The sequence below is a fragment of the Schistocerca serialis genome, chromosome 1 (genome assembly GCF_023864345.2).
Source record: "Schistocerca serialis cubense isolate TAMUIC-IGC-003099 chromosome 1, iqSchSeri2.2, whole genome shotgun sequence".
NCBI classification, from domain to species: Eukaryota; Metazoa; Arthropoda; class Insecta; order Orthoptera; family Acrididae; genus Schistocerca; species Schistocerca serialis.
In genome coordinates this window covers 819,113,987-819,133,151 of record NC_064638.1, presented here as the reverse complement: position 1 = coordinate 819,133,151, position 19,165 = coordinate 819,113,987, and the positions used below count along the sequence as shown (strand labels likewise).

At 44.2% G+C, this 19,165-nt stretch overlaps 1 protein-coding gene across 4 annotated transcripts in view; it reads right to left on the bottom strand.

Moving 5' to 3' along the window:
- Positions 1-19,165, bottom strand: part of LOC126484308 (glutamine synthetase 2 cytoplasmic) — a 444,933-nt gene that overhangs the window by 85,837 nt on the left and 339,931 nt on the right. For all 4 annotated transcript variants that reach the window (XM_050107746.1, XM_050107755.1, XM_050107770.1 and 1 more), the window contains exon 2: positions 13,814-13,998. In XM_050107746.1, coding sequence (XP_049963703.1) covers positions 13,814-13,998 — 185 coding nt within the window. The remainder of the gene's footprint in view (positions 1-13,813; positions 13,999-19,165) is intronic.

Below are 19,165 nucleotides of genomic sequence, written 5' to 3'. Positions count from 1 at the left end.
CAGGGCGACACGTGCAACGCGCCTGCAGCGTGCCGTGGGACTCACGTGACCGGCGCGTGCGGCGTGCGCGCCGGTGTATGTATATATATAGCGGCCCGGCGACGCCCCCTACCAGGTCAAGCACCGCGGCCCGCATCACGCACCGCTCAGCAACACTTCTACAACGGTTAACCAAGCAACCTTTGTTTGTTGAAGTCATTTTCCGCACCGACTATATAAATATTTGCTTATAAATGAAACAGATTTTTCTTGTTGCAGTGTTAGTACATAATTTGCCACAAGCTTTCCGCCTTTTATGAGAAAGGAATCTCCAGCGAGTGATGTGGAATATTAAATGCCTCAAGCTGTTGATGTATTTATCATGTGTTACAGATTTCGCGTCTTGAAGATAATCATGGTTATTGTTGTTGTTGATGGTGGTGGTGGTGTACCGGATGGTTATAGTTGAAATGGAGCTACTCACAGAGATCCAGTGTGTGTTATAGCTATGGCATGGCAGCGAAACTTTGTAGATATTCTCATGCGTTAATACGGAACCGATATAGGGTGGAAAAAATTAGCTCAAATTTTGGCCACCACGTGCATATCTGGCGCTGCTAATGCAAGAAAGATATCTAGAAATTTTTCCGTTTGTAATTGATTACGAATGGGACATGAGCAGAGAAGGTCAGCAAAGTGAGACAGGCATAATGTCGATATTATTACCGCCATTTACACAATTTGATGAGTGTGAGCACCAGAGACGTCGACGACATGCTGCACAGCACCGTATTTGCACCTGGTGGCCAAAACAAACTTTTTGTGTAAATTGTTGTGCATTAATACATTTGTATAACTACCAAGTTTAGCGGCCCTAAGATAATTACAGCCCACACTGCACCTCTGAATAGCTGTACTTTAATTGTAACCACCTGGTAGTGGTAAATCTGGTATGACGCAGGAAGTCTACTCTATGCAAGCATTTCCATGTCTGCGTAATTACGACAACCCACATCCATTATGAAAGTGTTTACTGTAGTCAGGCCCTAGTCTCCCTCTTCAATCTTTACCTCTTACACTTCCCTTCATTATCAAATTAACGATTACTTGATACTTCTGCATGTTTAGCTTCTTTTAGCCGAGTTTTGCCATATATTTATTTTCTCTCTAATTCAGTACCTTGTCGTTAATTATTCGGTCTGCTCATGTAATCAACAGAATTTCTTCTGCAGAATGAAGTTTCAAAAGCTATTTCCTTCTATTCTAAACTACTTATTGCACACGTTTCACTTCCATGTATGGCTACCTTCTAGATACTTACAGAGAAGAGTTCCTAGTACTTATGTTAAAAATATTCCTTTTTATCAACGTTTTTCTTGCTATTGTCAGAGTTTCTTTGTTCTCTGCTTCAGTCATCTTCAGTTGTTCTCCTGCCCATATAACAAAACTCGCTTACTGTTTTTAGTCCGTCTTTCTAATGTAGTTCAACATCGTCTGATTTAGTTCGACAACAGTGCATAACCCTTGTTTTACCTTTATTAGCTGGCCGGAGTGGCCGAGAGGTTCTAGGCGCTACAATCTAGAACCGCGCGAACACTACGTTCGCAGGTTCGAATCCTGCCTCGGGCATGGGTGTGTGTCATGTCCTTAGGTTAGTTAGGTTTAAGTAGTTCTAAGTTCTAGGGGACTGGTGACCTCAGTGTTAAGTCCCATAGTGCTCAGAGCCATTTGAAACATTTTGAACTTTTATTGATGTTCATCTTATAAATTTTTCAAGCAACTATTTATTCAGTTCACCTGATATTCCTAGTCCTTTAATGGATGTAACAGAATTGCAATATCATCGACAACCCTGACCATTTTTATTTTTATCCCTGAATTTCAATTCCCTTTCCAAATTTCTACCTGTTTTTCCTTATTGCTAGCTCTATGAATAGAATGAATAACGTAGGGGATAGGATACAACTATGTCTCATTTCCTTCTCAATAACTGCTTTTCTATCATGACTATTGGCCTGGTTTTTCTACGCGTCGTAAGTATCCAAACGCTTGCTACATTTTATTCCTGTTTCCTTCAGAATTTATAAGAGTGTTCTGGTGAACAGTATCTGTATAACTTTTCCTGAGTACATACATGCTATAAACGTGGGTTTACTCTTAACCCTAACTCCTAAAGTAAGTATGTGCATATTTCGTATCAGTATTTTGTAACTATGACTGACTAAACTGATGATTGTTGTAGCATTTACACTCGTGAGCACCTCCGACTTTTGGAATTGCGATTCTTTAAGTGTGATGTTAGTTCGCCTCTCTCACGTACAAAGCTTACCAGGTAGAATAGTTTTGCCATGGTACTTTTTCACAGGGATCTCAATAGTTCTGAGAAATGTCTGCTAACCCAAGTGACTTGTTGCTACTTACATCTGTCAGTGCCGTCACAGTCTTGTCTTGTCTCAGTATTTCGTCCCCTATCTATTTCTTCTTCTTTTTCCACGAAACTGTCTTCAAGTTTCTGACCTTCATGTAGCCCTGCGATAAATCCCTTTTTCACTTTTCGGCCTTCTCTCCTTTACTTAGTACTGGTTTGCCGTCTGAGCTCTTTTTTCTCCAGAGGCCTTTCAGGTGTACTATCTGCAACCTCTACCTTTCTCATTCTCATGCTTTTCATTTCTCGTCCAGCTCTTCCTCATTGCCATTACATAATTTCCATCAGTAAGTATTTGGCCCCTATATTCCCTTTTCCCTACTTTATTTGCTGCATTTATAAATTTCTCCTTGCGCCGGTGCTTTTAGTATATTTCTTGTCTTATTCTAGATCTTCTACAGGGCCTTATCTTTCTGCCTATTCGAGCCTTTGCTGCGTTCAATATGATTTTACATGAATGAAACTGTATTTGTTTACCTGTCCTGACTATCTGTTCATCCTGTCACGCGATCACATGCTCAAAGAGTCGCTTCCACTATATTAACGAAAATTCGACACACATTGGGGTCAGGGCTCCGTGTTTCGTGTAACAATATCGTACCAAATTGTCACTAAAATATTGCTACAGAATTCTCGTTCCCTCTCATTCCCTGCTAGTCTTCAAATAATCTCCACCCATAATCTATTCGTTTTACCACCTAAAACTCCCACTTTCCTTAAATTCTCACGACTCATCGGATATTTTAACATACCATCGACTCTGCAATCGTTTGAGATAGAGCACAAACTCTGATTACGAAAGGGTTGGGAAGGAAATCAGCTGTGCTTTTTTCAAAGGACCCGTCGTGGCATTTTCTTGGAACGATTTACAGAAATCACGGAGAAACTAAATCTCGGTGGTCGGACAGGGATTTGAACCCTCGTCTTCCAGAATTCTGCGATTCGATGAGAGCACTTACGAATCTCCCTGTGAAGTTAGAGCCACAGCATTCTGCAGTGTCTCCGCCAAAAGTAGGGCGCGATACGAGCGACGTAGGGAACGCAAGGAAACGACCAAGTGAACTGTGCCGCCAGGGATGTACTGGGAGCATAACTTGAAATAGCTGAGCAGCTTACATATTGTTTATTTGATATTCATGAAGTGTAACACACGGTGCTGAAGACATACACGTAGAGTGAGACAGTATGCCATAAAACGCCCGATAGCTTCCCGACGCTGTTTATTAGCACTCTAAAGGCGGCGACGGGACAATAGAAGTGTTATGTCAGCAAGCTCGGTCGTCATTCCAGAAGAAATAAACCTTTAAATACGACTGCTGCTTCCCCCTTATTTCCTGTTTTGGAAAACCTCTTCTATAACCAACACAATCTTTAAGCAAAATCTTTTATTTAGTACTTCTTATATTTATCCTTTATTTTGTATATGTATTTTCTTTCTGTTATTTTCTCTTACAATATGTTTTAGTTAGAAGTAATAAGTTTCCTGTACACACTCACAAATTATATATATACGAATACACTCTGACAAGAGTGAGTCGTCAGCTGGTGACGAATGTACGTTTTGAGTCGAATGCCTGTCATACGAAATGGTTCTGCGTCCTCTCATCAAACACTGTTGCCCTTGGGTGGCGGTTTACTCGTTTTGAAACTCAGCTTCTGAGATACTGAAGATCCATCTTAAACACTTAACTCCAGAAGGTCGCATGCTTCAGTATTCTCTTCTATGCTACGACTCAAGAGTCTTGTACGTATCATCATCCCACGTTCAAAGGTGGTTAAATCGCTACAAACTACCATGTCCATTAAACATTCCGTCTGCAACAGGCTGCCTACATATCTTGGCTACACTCGCGCCATACGCCGCAAGAATTGGGCATCAGATATGAATCATCAAATGGGAGAATTTTTCCCGCAACTGTATTAAATACATCATAGAAAGCATTAAAATATTTTAACCATGACCTATTGAAGATGGTGAATACACACTCCGACAAAAATGTTGGAGACTGTTCAAGGATATTTTCTGAGTGTTTTAGTACGAGGGGCCAATGGTCTCCAGTCGCTCGTCACAGGGTAACCATTTCGTACTCTCTTCCACGCCTATTTTTCTTAGTATGTGCATTGCACTGAAAATGTCTGCACAACAGTGCAAATGTTAATAATAAGCGGGATGTGTCTTTTTTGGATCCAAATTCGTTTCGCTTAGTATCTGGCAGTGATTTGGATTCCCCACCTAGCCCGAATATCGACACGGCGGAAAGCCCGAAGATACCTTCACACCACGACTGCAGCTTGCTCCGAGCAGGCATGTCACGTGTGTCCATCCAGTGATGCGACAGAGTCCGTAAATCATTGTGGCTCCTCAAATTCTCTCTATTTCTGAAGCCTTCCATACGCATCTTCGATAACGTAGTATGACTTTTCCTATGTTTACATTTCTCGATTCGGATCTCTCCCTAGACTGTTTGCACACACTTACGACGACTTTCGAGACGCTCTGGACTGCTGAGCAGCCGTTCAGTTCGTGAACTCCATCGTCGTTGGCCGCAGAAACCACCTGTTTGTTCCACCGGTCTCTGCGTGAAAACCGCGGTGACTGAGGTATCCACTCACCTTGCTTTCTGTTGACAATAGTAATCATTTTACTGCTTGTCCTCTAGATTGTATTCATTACAGACCGTTTCCATCCTGAGTTTCTTTCTCTGGCAGTTTTGTAGTTGTGCAGTATGGGTGGATTCACTAATTAAGAGCAGTCTGACACGCGCCTCTGGTATCGGTTCACTGAATGTAATGTACTCGTATAAGCGGCACATTAACGCTATGCTGAGTTCTTATACGAGGGGCGTTCAGTAAGTAATGCAACATTTTTTCTGGGCCAGTTTCGATTTAAAAAATGCAAAATTTGTTATGGGACATCGTGGATATTCCCACTTCAGCTCCTATAGTTTCATGAAGTTCAGACAGGTGGCGGCACTGTATGTAGCCTCCAAAATGGCGTCTGTGACGGAGGTAGGTTCCAGGCAGAGAGCTGTCATTTTCTTTTGGCGGAAAGACCAGAGCATCGTAGATATTCTCAGGCACTTGTTTAGTGTCTACGGAGACCTGGGAGTGAACAAAAGCGCAGCGTCCGTCATCACCGCAACATGGTTGCGTTAACTTGTCCCCTCTCCTGTGTGCCATCGGCCTCACACAGCGGCGAGTCCTGCGATGTTGGAGCGTGCGGTCACTCTCTCTGTAGTTGTCTGACGGATCATAAACATCTCACTGCACAACTGGACGTCTCTGTTGGTAGAGCTGACGCACTCGTCTATCTGTTCAGGTACTCAGAGGTGAGTGCCTGCTGAGTTCTTCGCCGCCTAACAGAAGACAAAGAGAAACGAAGGAAAATCTGTGCAGAATTGCTCTCGCCCTGAAACACTGATTCATCACTGCAGACAAACAGAACGGCAATCCACGGAGTGGCGCTAAACCACCTCTCCTCCGAAGAAAAGGTTCAAGGCAACACACACAGCCGGTAAAGTCAGGACGGTGTTCTGGGGCTCTTAAGTGGTTATTCGGTTTGATGTTCTCTCCCACGGTGCAACGATGAGCTCTCAAATGTATCGTGCTACAGTCAGGAAATGGAAGAAATTAATTTAGTGTGTTCGTCGCTACAGAAATGCGAACGAACAACGTGAAGCCTCACACAATTCTGAGCATCCGAGAGGAGCTCACAGAACTTCATTGGACTGTTCCTCCTCATCCATCCTACAGCCCAGGTCTCGCACGTTCAGACTTCCGCGGGAAGCAGTACGTGGATGACGAAGTGGTTACTGATGCAGCAAGACGTTGGTTCCAACATCAACCAGTAGAGTGGTATCGTGCGGGCATACAGCCACTCCCAGTAAGGTGGGTTCAAATGGCTCTGAGCACTATGGGACTCAACATCTGAGGTCATCAGTCCCCTAGAACTTAGAACTACTTAAACCTAACTAACCTAAGGACATCACACACATCCATGCCCGAGGCAGGATTCGAACCTGCGACCGTAACGGTCTCGCGGGTCCAGACTGGAGCGCCTAGAACCGCTCGGCCGGCCCCAGTAAGGTGGCATAAGGCCGTCGCACTGAACGGTGATTATGTTGAAAAGTAGGGTTTTGTAGCCAAAAGAGTGAGGAATAATATGGTGTCTCGGAGTTCTTAACAAAACCAACATCCTTTCAGAAAAAAATGTGTTGCGTTACTTATTGAACACACCTTGTGCATGTATGATGGTTGTGTTATTCTACTTTCTTTATTGTACGTTTTGGTCATTGCATGCTAGAAGTTTTCTAACCGTTTTGAAGGTACGTTCGCAGAAACAAAGAAAACTGTAGTAACAATTCAAATCAATCACGTTATTACTCTGTAACGAGCCACCAGAGACCAGAAGTCCCTTATACCAAAACACGCGGGAAATGTCCAAGCAGAAACTCAGGACATTCATGAGTTAGTTTGGGTTCACCTTGCATAACTTACAAAGTACTGAGAACTTTTAAGATCTGTTATGTAAGCAGGGATAATTATCTAAACAGTAGGGGACGTTCAGAGAGCGTGGAGCATAATGTAATAATTACTGTGCTATTCCAGATGTTCCCAGCATAACAGCCTGAAAGGTTCTTTGGTGATGTGTCAGGTGCTAATGTATACAGCACAATATTGCTAGGGAGGAGGAGGTTAGTGTTTAACGTTCCGTCGATAACTAAGTGATTGGAGCACAAAATCTGATTAGGGCAAGATGGAGAAGGAAATCGATCGTGCCCTTTCGAAGGAACATTACCGGCATTTGCCTTAAGCAATTTAGGGAAATCAGGGAACACTTGAATCAGGATGGCCGGACGCGGGTTTGAACCGTCGTCCTCAAATCCCAGTCACTGTGCTGAACGCTGCGTTACCCGGTCTCAATATTTCGAAGAGGCAGTTGGTCTTTATCTTCAGTTGCGACAGTAGCTGGGTGTTGTTGCAGGGGATGAAATTGACATTCGGCGGCCTCACAGAAATATTGCGTAATTTGAACAATGTCGTCCGACGCCACACTCGACAAACTTTGAAGCAATATTTACGGTCTTGAACTGCACGCATTGCGAAAACGCTACTGTATATCAGTCGTAGGGGAATAGCAACGTCCGTACAACGTTTCCCATTTTCTGAGCTTTCACAGGACGACTCCAACTTGTTTGTCTCGTGACCTTGGTTGAGCCATTAAAATTTAATGTTCGCGCGTCTTTTAAACCTGGCGACGAAGGGTATTTTCATTGGCATTAATTATACTTGTTTGCCACAGATTGGAAGGAGAGGCAAGGACGGAGTCTTGAATTATGTCATTCGCAAACACGTGCGCCACGCCAGAAGAAACCGGTGTTGCCTGGCAACAGGCAGACGGCCGTCCCTGCCGTTATCTCGCCGCTCCAAACATCTGATAGCACACTCACTGTTTGCGTCCCGCTGCTGAAGGAAAACAGCGCAAGCACGCCAAGTCCTATCAACAAGATGCTAACTTTGTGCGAAGCTGCTGCACCAGGACTACGTATAATTGCATTTATTTTTTAGCTTTTGCGAATATGTTCATAAAGCGGATTGATATCTTTACCAGCACCTGGACAAAATTTGAGTTACGTCTTTAAAAGAGCGGAAGGCACATCTGGTAGAAGGCCGTCATATGATCCTGCAGGGCTGACTGCAGCTATACTGAAGAGAGGTGCGTGCGTAGTTCCCACACCGTGAATGAAGTCCGATTTTCTGGTGTATCAGCGCAAACAGTCCAACGTGTCTAGAAGGCGAGATGTACCACTAGACGTAAGACCAGCTCTTGTATGTAGATGCTTAGCGATGACATACTGAAAGTCCTGGATCAAGGCACTCAAGTAGAGGCAACATTTTTCCATTTCTGAAAAGCATTTAACTCAATACCACAGTTAATCTTATGGTCGAAAGTACGATCGTATAGGGTATCAACAGAAATTTGTGAGCGGTCTGAGAATTTTTGGCACTGAGGACACAGCAAGTTATGTTGGATGGAGTCATAAGCAGATATAGAAGCAACTGCGGGTGTGCCCCCAGCGGAGAGTGTGGGGCCCTTATTATATTTTTATATTAATTACCTTGCGGATAATATTCATAGTAACATCAGACTTTTCGTAGATACGTACCTATCTATAATGACGTACTGTCTGAAAGAAGCTGCAGAAGTATTCAGTCGGACCTTGATAAGATTTCAAAGTGCTGCAAAGATTAGTTGATTGCTTTAAATGTACAGAAATGTAAAATTGTGCACTTCAAATAACGAAGAAACTTAGTATCCTATAACATTAATGAGTCGCATTTGGATTCGGACGACTCATGCAAATGCCTGGGTGTAGCACTTTGTAGGGATATGAACTGGAATTGTCACGTAGTCTCAGACGTGGGTAAAGCAGGTAGTAGATTTTATTGGCAGAATACTGGGGAAATGCAACTAGTCTGCTCAAGTTGGTGTGGCCCCCTTACAAATAGGAGTAATGGGATACTGAATGTATAGACAGAAGGGCTACATGAATGGTCTTAGGTTTGGTCGACCTGCGGGAGAGTGTCCTAGAGACGCTGAAGAAACTGAACTGGCAGACTAAGATACAGGAAACTATTCCGAGAAAGGCTGTTTACAAAGTTTAAGGAACCGTCTTTGAGCGATGATTCTAGGAATATACTACAACCTCGTACGTGTTACTCCCTTAGGAATCGCAAGGGCAAGAGTAGACTAATTACAGCAGGCATGGAGGCAGTTAAAAGTAATTCTTCCCGCGCTCCGTATGTGAATGGAACGGGAAGAAACCCGACTAACTGGTACAATGGATCGCATCCTCTGCTATGTATTTCACGGTGGCTACAGAGTATAGGTGTAGATTTCCGAGCTAAAATTACGAAGGGAACTTCATTAATTGACATTTGGAGTCTGATAATTCGCAGAAGGCCATTGATCATAGTGGCACGCAAAGTTACATGTCTTAAGTGGGCCAAACAACACACAAGCTGGACAGCTGGTGAGAGGAGGCGTGTATTGAAATTAGATTAGTCGTCATTTTGCCTGTTTTCAAATGATGCAAGGTGTCTCGTCTCCAATGAGTGGTTTAAAGCGGCATCCTGCAGAGGATGCAATTCAAATCGTAGGTGATTCTGTCATATTTTGGAGGTGATTTTCGTATCATGATTTGGGCACACTTATTCAGGTTACCGGGATCATAAGCCAGGATTATCGCAACATTCTCGGCGACCATCCGCCGCCCATCCTTCCACATCTTCATGGGGAGTGTAGTATGGATTCCCCCTTCGTAGCTGCTTCCAAGGATTGGTTTGACAATCACTGAGGCACCCTGATGCATCTGCAGTGGCCCGCTAAATCACCCATCTTAATCCCATAGAAATTGTCTAGGAAAATGTTGAATAGAGGGAGAAACGTAGCAGTTAACACCACTGGAATCTGGTAGCACTGAGGGATACAATCATCAGCGCCTTCACCTGGATATGGCATACCTGCAGAAACTTGTGGACTCTGCTCATCTTCCTCCCAGCTGAGCTGTCATTATTACATATAGAATTACAATCCCAGTAAGCAGTTGCCATTTAATTCCAGCTGAAAAACCCAGCGTTGCCCGGGTATTTATTTATACCTGTTTCCAAGACTAGGTGCTTGTAGAATTTATTTTTGATTTATAAAGCTTCTTTGTATACAAAGTTTGAAGGGATATGAATAGGGACATTGACGAAGAGCTTGTTTGTTTCATTAACACGGGAGAGAGCAGTGTAGAGCTGGCAGTGCTGAAAGCAAGTGACACTAAGGTCCATGCTCGCAACACGCAGCATCTGGATTTTTGCTTTTAAAGCGAAATGGGAAATTCCTAGAAATGAACGGGATTCGGGGTATAAAAGCTTGCTAGGCTGCGCCACTTCCCGCCAAAATTTCCGCTTTTATTATGTTACCTTGGAGAGAAGTAACTTTAAGCCTCTGTGAATGAAGGGTTCGAGGAGAGAGAGAGAGAGAGAGAGAGAGAGAGAGAGAGAGAGAATGCATGACGCTCTCAATCGGAGTTACGTTGCGCCTCACTTTCGGAACGAGTCCCCAAAGAGTCAGCTGAAGCCCGATGTTAGTGAGTCGCAGCAAGTCTTTTCTCGTGATCTCCACTGGATTCTTGAGACCGCACAGTCTTCCGTCTTTTAGCCATTCTGCGTATTCAAAAAGACTACCGTTTTCCAGGCGTTTTTATTTGTAAACAAAACGAAATCAAAATGTAATAACTAGGCACGTAAATCGCAAGGCAAACTTAATAAATTCATTTTTCCTGTCAAAAAATATAAAACCAAGCGAAAGAAGCAAAGCAAAGTCAAGTTTTTAATACACGAAGTTAAATCAGTAAAACCGTATATTCTAGCCAACTAATTTCGTTTTTAGTTTGTATTCATAAAGATAAGATTGCAGCGCTTAATTCTGTTGATGGCGTAAGCGTCCAAAAATACTGTGTTAAAAGAACTAACAGTTCATCTATTGCTTCTTTGGTGTACTATGCCGTGACGATTAAACATCCGAGCTACTGAGTAGACGATTTTACATAAAACTTTAAATTACGATATCTTTTTCCGTGTTCCAGTTTTTTATCTACTAAAACCTGTACGTAGCACACGACGCTTAAGTGCCTGTGACAACTCGATCATGATTTGTCTAGCTGTTTTGGACCTTAGTGTATTCAGATACGACGGTCTTACAGCTTTATTACTGGTATAGATTTTTCTGCAAGAATATTAAAATTTTAAACTGCTAATTTTTTTTTTTAGTAGCGTACACTCCGATGCAGTGTAGAAGAGTCAATCGGAGAAGATTTGTTCTATTTTTCACGTCTTTATTACTCTAATAGGGAATGTACCTCTTCCTTTATTTGGTGTGTATTATTCTGTCGATCTTTTGTAATACATCATGACGTGTGCTGTTTAGTTTCTTTCTCAATTGTCAATCGCAGTAGTTTTGTAGGTGTAAAAACCCATTACGAGCAAATGAACCATTTCACGATTGTATTGGTAGACGACAATAAAAATGATTGATTCGTCCCTTAACAGACATTAGAGTGATTATTGTTTCCTTGCTGGAGTTTATTTGTGAGAATTCAGTTAGATAAGCTGCTGTCCAACTACGTAGATAATAAATGTCGGAACTCATAATCTGAAACAGTGATAATTAAACTTTAATCTGTCGTATTTATTACAAGAAGAGACGTTATCGGACGTTCTGACACTGCTTGAGAACTGGTCAGTCTTGCATCACGGTTAACTGCAATTGTTTCGCCTTGCTACTGACTCAGCACGACACAAGCGACAAGACGGCCATCACAGCTAGCGTGCCTGTTGGACATTGATCCTGCCGACATGGCTAGCCGCTGGGGATCCCACAGCCACGAACTAATCTGCGCTGATCTGGCGAGGCTCTATTAATCCGTGATGGAGCGATCGCTGACGTTAGGGAGTTGAGTGTGGGCCCTTGAGGGTTCATCTCAGAGCTACCTCAGGCCACAATCTGTCACCACATTGTTCTTCCTGTCTGTGAAACGGACAGCTCTGATAGCATTTCTGCGTACAGGTCACTAGTCACTACCCTGGAAACCACATTAAATACGTAGTTTGTTTTACCTCTTACTACGTTAAATAGGTCAGAGTCTATGCTTTACTAATTTCGGGAGTTGGGAAGTTATTGTTAAGACAATTGTTACTTTTGTTTTTAAAAAAGGAATTTAAGGAGCTGCATCGATTGTGTGGGTTTCGGACGATATCGAAAGTTGGTCCACTACGATGATGCACTCTGGATATATCGCACAAAGCGTGTGAAACTTAGTTCGAGATCTACGAGAAAGGCCGAGGAAGGCTTAAGTTCACGAACGTTTATATACTGGCGTGACTAAAGTCTTCGGACAGCGATATGCACATATACAGATGTCTGTAGTACCGCATACACGAGGTATAATAAGGCAGTGCATTGGGGGAGCTCCCATTTGAACTCAGGTGATTCACGTGGAAAGGTTTCCGACATGACTATGACCGCACCACGGGAATTAACAGACTTTGAACTCTGAGTGATAGTTGGAGCTGGACGCATGGGACATTACATTTTGCAAATCGTTAGGAAATTCAATATTCCAAGATGCACAGTGTCAAGAATGTGCCGAGAATACCAAATTTCAGGCATTACCTCTCACCACGGACAGTGCAGTGCCCGACGGTCTTCACTTAACGACCGAGAGCATGCGGCGTACGCGTAGAGATGTCAGTGCTAACAGACAAGCAACACTGCTCGAAATAACCGCTGAAATCCGTGTGGGACGTACGGCGAACGTATCCATTCGGACAGTTTGGCGAAATTTAGCGTTAATGAGCTATGGCAGCAGACGTCCAACGCGAGTATCTTTGCTTACAGCACGTCATCGCCTGCAGCGCTTTTCCCGAGTTTTTGACCGTGTCGATTGTACTCTAGACGACTGGAAAACCGTGGCCTGGTCAGAATTGTCCCTGTTTCAGATAAGAGCTGATGGTATGGTTCGAGTGTGGTGCAGACCACACGAAGTCATTGACCCAAGTTGTCAGCAAGTTACTATGCAAGTTGATGGTGGCTCCGTAATGGTGTGTGCCGTGTTTACATGGAATAGACTGGGTCCTCTGGTCCAACTGAACCAATCATTGATTAGAAATAGCTATTTTCGCCTACTCTGAGACCATTTTCAGCCATTCATCGATATCATGTTCCCAAACAACGTTGGAATTTTTATGGATAACAATGCACCATGTGACCGTGCCACAATTGTTCATGATTGGTTTGGAAAGCATTCTGGCCAGTTTGAGTGAATATTTGGCCACCCAGATAGCCCGACATGACTCCTATCGAACATTTATGAGGCATAATCGCCGGTCGTAGTGGCCGTGCGGTTCTAGGCGCTACAGTCTGGAACCGCGCGACCGCTACGGTCGCAGGTTCGAATCCTGCGTCGGGCATGGATGTGTGTGATGTAGGTTAATTAGGTTTAAGTAGTTCTAAGTTCTAGGGGACTGATGACCTCAGAAGTTAAGTCCCATAATGCTCAGAGCCATTTGAATCATTTTTTTTTTTTTGGGAGGGGGGGCATAATCGGGAGATCAGTTCGTGCAGAAGATCCTGCATCAACAACACTTTCGCAATTATGGACAGCTATAGGGGCAGCATGGCTTAATATTTTTCTGCAGGGGTTTCCAACGAATTGTTGAGTCCACGCCATGTAGAGTTGCTGCCCTACACTGGGCAAGAGGAGATCCGATACGATGATAGGAGGTATCTCACGACTTCTGCTACCTCGGTGTATTTACTTATGACGATTACTGATTGATAATCTGGCTAAGTAGACTCACCTTTGATGGACTTAGGTAGTGAAGTCAACGTGCGATCCTTGGCCCTAAGGTTCTCGCCCGTGCCGTCGATCCAGATGTACGTGGCCTGGACCTTGTTGTCGGGCTGCGGAAGTCGCATGTACTTCTCCAGCACCGTCTTGCAGATCCGCGCGTTCGGCGACTGCGCCAGCGTCTCCATGGCCATCCTGCAACAAGACAAAGGCACGATCATTAAGCGTACTGGGGGGACACTTCAGCCGAGAGCTGTAACGTTTTGCTTTTAACCAATGTAAGGCCAAATGATGACAATGTCCGACTTTGGCAGTTAATGCCGTGATACCAAGGCGTCGGAACAGTGCTAAAGTGGACAGACGCAATACCACATCGATTTTGCTTTCCTTGACGGTGGCGGCAGCAGCAGCAGCATTAGTAGTAGAACACTGTTCAAAGTACTTCAAGGTGGCCATGGCACATCTTACTGTAAAAGTCATTGGAACAGAATTTATTTATGCTGGCTGGTTTTGGTAAGTGAAGGAGCTGGTATTTCGGATAAGGAAATTATCTACCGCAGCGAGTTGCTAGCTAAGCGACCCGGGTTCTGTTCTCTCTTCGGGACGGAGATTTTCTCCGCGGGGACTGGGTGTTATGTTGTCCTAACGTTTGTATGGTCATAAATGTCATTCCGCTATTGAGATGGGTGTATGTGCTCCCCCGAAAGCCAATAAATTTAAAGGAAAGAAATTACCTAAGTAGCGGACATAAAATACGCTGTATAGAAATTGCACCGATGCTGCAAAGTGCTTCTCCCCTCTCCCGTCTATTCATAGCATGGTCGCATGCATTAAAATACAAAGACAAATTTTGATGTATCTACTATGAGATGAAAATGAGATACAGTGCTCAGATTGAATTTAATTAACAGCGATAAGCGATTTGCCACCAATGTTTAATTCTTATCCCATTCAACAAAACTAAAATGACAGGTATGTTAACAATGACTTTTATAGCGTTCTTCACTAATAAGAAGTCATGTACGCAAATGTCGCGTATGCAAGTAGTTAAAGATATAACGAACTGGTCGCCTGTTGAATCGCGTGACTGTAGTTTTGTCATCGTGTGTAGGGTATGGCTATGCCACATTCCCGTGATAACAGGCGAAGAGCATTACGCCGTTTGACTGCTAGAATCCCTTCACTTCCGCATACGTGACGTGATTTCACACCTGTACCGGTTCTAATAAAGCCCAAACGGAGCGGCATATGCCATCCGTTTGCGAGGCAGAAATTAGAGCTGGTTTGTGATCGCATCTTGTCCAACTTCAACGCTACCGTATCTCAGCCACCAAACCCACGAGACCTTCATGCTGTCTTAAAGTAAGACAGTTCTACACACTAGTCTTCTGCAAGGCAGGATACTGACAATGTTCCACTTCAATATCAGTTTAGTTCTTAATGGGAACTGTAGCGAGAAGTGTGCATTTAAATGCACAGTGTTACGACATGATGTATATATTCATTCTCGATCTTGTCTTCATATGACAAACTTAACCACAACCTGAATGGTAATTTCACATATATTCAGTTATGGGGGCTACTTCGCCTCTGGAAGAAAATTTCAGACATCTCGAATTAAATGTTATGAGTGGAGAGTAGTACTCAACTATGAGAAAATCACTAGAACCTTCTAGAGGCTAATAAAATGAAGTACTTCGTTAAGGAGAGTATCTCAGTCATGTTGAACAGTACGCTGTATTCACTCTTATGACACTGACGTCACTGTGCGACTAGGTGAATTCAAAGGCAGCAATCTGTGTTCTACCATTAAATTAATATGCAAACGCAGTTCCCATTCAAACATCCACTGTCACTCTGACAAGGATGTATTACTTCTTCCTGCTACAAGACGATTCAGGACTATCCATGAAGACCGGCGTAGTATCAATGACTGAGCCATGATTTGGATCTTTAATTAAATTCTGAAATTTGCTTCCAACGAAAATGCAAGAAATGGGAATTCTCTCTCATATTGTGTAGAGCTATGCAAATATTTAGAGTTTATGACTCTGGGCTCTGTGGTGTATCGACATGGGGTATCAGTTTGACATTCGTAATGTGTCACGTCTAAGAATTAAGTACCCTTTTATAGCAATTACACATACCCGGCACCAGTCCTTCGCCTGATCGTCTCCAATAGGACTAAACTCTTGATTAAGTGAACTCGACCGGCAGCCCACCAACAGCGTGATAAGAAAACGTGGAGGAGCGTTAAATTTAATCTGCGTAACTGGCACGGTTTTGATCGCAACCTGGAAGACGCACGCTCTTCTCCTTTACACCTATACTCTACATGCCATCTTACATTATGTGGCGGAGCGTAGTTCTGGTACAACTACCTTTTGCTCCTTCGTTGTTCCGTTAGCGAATGGTCGGTAGGAAGGATGACCGTCGGAAAACTTCCGTGCGAAGCCTGGTTATCTCTGTGTGGTCATTTCGACAGAATTTTGAAGGAAGAATTGTTCTTCGAAGATGAGGTCTCAGAATTTAAACAGTAAACCTCTCCGTGAAGAACAGCTCCTCTACTGTACCGTGTGCCACTGTAGTCTCTCTCTCTCCCTCTCTCCCTCTCTCTCTCTCTCCCTCTCCCTCTCTCTCCCTCTCTCTCTCCCTCCCTCTCTCTCTCCCTCCCTCTCTCTCTCCCTCTCTCCCTCTCTCTCTCTCTCCCTCTCTCTCTCTCCCTCTCTCTCTCTCCCTACTGTTACTGTTGAGCAATAATTTAAATTTCTTGGAAGCAACGTATTTCGTGGATGAATTCTTTTTCCTTCAGATTCACAGTCTGGCTTTGTTTGTCCTACGATTTATCTTATTTGGTAACACTGATCTGCGCTTCGACTGGTTACTCCTAGGTATTTTTGGTAGTTACTGCTACCAGTAATTGGTCTAATCCAACATTGTACAATTGCATATACATACACGCTCCACAAGCCACCCTATGATGTGTAGCGCAGGGCACATTGTACCAGTACTATACATTTCCTTTCCTGTTCCACTCGCAAATAGAGCGAGAGAAAAGAGACTATCTATATGCCCCCATACGAGCCCTAACCTTGCTGATCTGATCTCCATGGTCCTTCCGCGAAATATACTTTGGCGCCAGTAGAACCTTTCTGCAGGCAGCCTCAAATGCCTTTTCTCTAAGTTATCTGAAATGTGCTTCCCGAAAAGAACGTCGTCTTTCCTGCAGGAATTCCTATTTGAATTCTCGAAGCACCTCTGTAACAATCGCGTGTTGTTCGAACCTACCGGTAACAAATCTAGCAGCCCAACTCTGAATCGTTTCGATGTTTTCCTTTCATCCGACCTGGTGCGGATACCAAACACTAACAGTACTCAACAATGAATCGGACCAGTGTCCTATATGCTCTCTCCTTTACAGATGAAGCACACTTTCCTATGCTTCTCCCAATAAACCGAAGTCGCCTTCCCTGCTACAGTCTTTACATGCTCATTCCATTTCATATTGCTTTGTAGCGTTACGCATAGATATCTAAACGACATGACTGTGTCAAGCAGGACACTAATAAAGCTGAATCCGAACATTATGCTTGTGTTTCTCCTACGCGTCCGCATTAACTTATATTTTCTTCCATTTAGAGCTAGCTGCCATTTATCTCACGAACTAGAAATTTTGTCTAAATCTCGTATTCTCCTACAGTCATTCAACTTCGACACCTTACCGTACACCACAGCATCATCAGCAAACAACTGCAGATTGCCGCCCATCCTGTCCTCCACATTTGTGTGTATAGATAGTAACAGCGGTCCTATCACACGTCCATGGGGCACTCCTGACGATACCCTTGTCTCTGATGAACACTCGCTGTCGAGGACCATATTTGTGCGTCTCAGTCCGTCTACGGACAAGAGTGCCACAAATATTTTTTACGGCACTTTTCGACCATCTGACCGGAAATCGATTGAATATTTGTGCCAGCGTGCTAATGTGCGTTAGAGGCCTCACCTGTGTTTTTCTGGTTTACACCCAAGTCTGACTTCGGTAAGCGTGCATGACCGAGTCAACTACCTACCACAGTACCTTACAGCAATTTCCTCTCTGAGCGCTGAAACGAACCACTTGAAAACCGCGATCGCGTGCCTCATTACAGGAGGAGTGCGCGAAGTTTTGCCCAAAGAGAAGCAAATGAGGCCAACTAATTGGCGTCCAGAATTAGGCGGCGCTGTACAGAAGGCGAAAGGAGCCATTCCTGCAGACGCAGGCGCGGGCGCCCGCGCTGGAGAGTCGCGTGCGGCCGCAGCGGCGCCATCGATCTACCCTCTGTGCTACTGTGCTCTGCTCTGCTCTACCTGCCAGCTGCCTGCTGCTGGCTAGACGCAGCCGTAGCCGCTGCAGCCCGGGACGCGGCTCTGCCGGAGGACTGCCACGGCCTATCCTTTTACTAATTCGATTAGAGAATGGCGGGGAGGGGGAGGTAAAAGGAGGGAGGGCTACTGCAGAGTTGGCCACCACCAGTGCTGCACTCTGTCTCGTGAACATGTGAACCACACTATTACCGTCGACACTAAGCTGCGATTCTACAGCGCGGGCTACCTGAAATGTTACTGGTAAAGTACACTACTGGCCTTTAAAATTGCTACACCAAGAAGGAATGCAGATGATAAACGGGTATTCATTGGACAAATATATTATACTAGAACTGACATGTGATTACATTTTCACGCAATTTCGGTGCATAGATCCTGAGAAATCAGTACCCAGAACAACCACCTCTGGCCGTAGTAACGGTCTTGATACACCTGCGCATTGAGGAAAACAGAGCCCATGCAGCTTCAACACGATACCACGGTTCGTCAAGAGTAGTGACTGGCGTATTGTGACGAGCCTGTTGCTCGGCCACCATTGACCAGACGTTTTCAGTTGGTGAGAGATGTGGAGAATGTGCTGGCCAGGGCAGCAGTCGAACATTTTCCGTATCCAGAAAAGGCCCGTACAAGACCTGCAACATGCGGTCGTGCATTATCCTGCTGAAATATACGGATTCGCAGGGATCGAATGACGGGTAGAGCCACGGGTCGTAATACATCTGAAATGTAACGTCCACTGGTCAAAGTGCCGTCAATGCGAACAAGAGGTGACCGAGACGTGTACCCAATGGCACCCCATACCATCACGCCGGGTAATACGCCAGTATGGCGATGACGAATACACGCTTCAAATGTGCGTTCACCGCGATGTCGCCAAACACAAATGCGACCATCATGGTGCTGTAAACAGAACCTAGATTCATCCGAAAAAGTGACGTTTTACGATTCGTGCACCCAGGTTCCTCGTTGAGTACGCCATCGCAGGCGCTCCTGT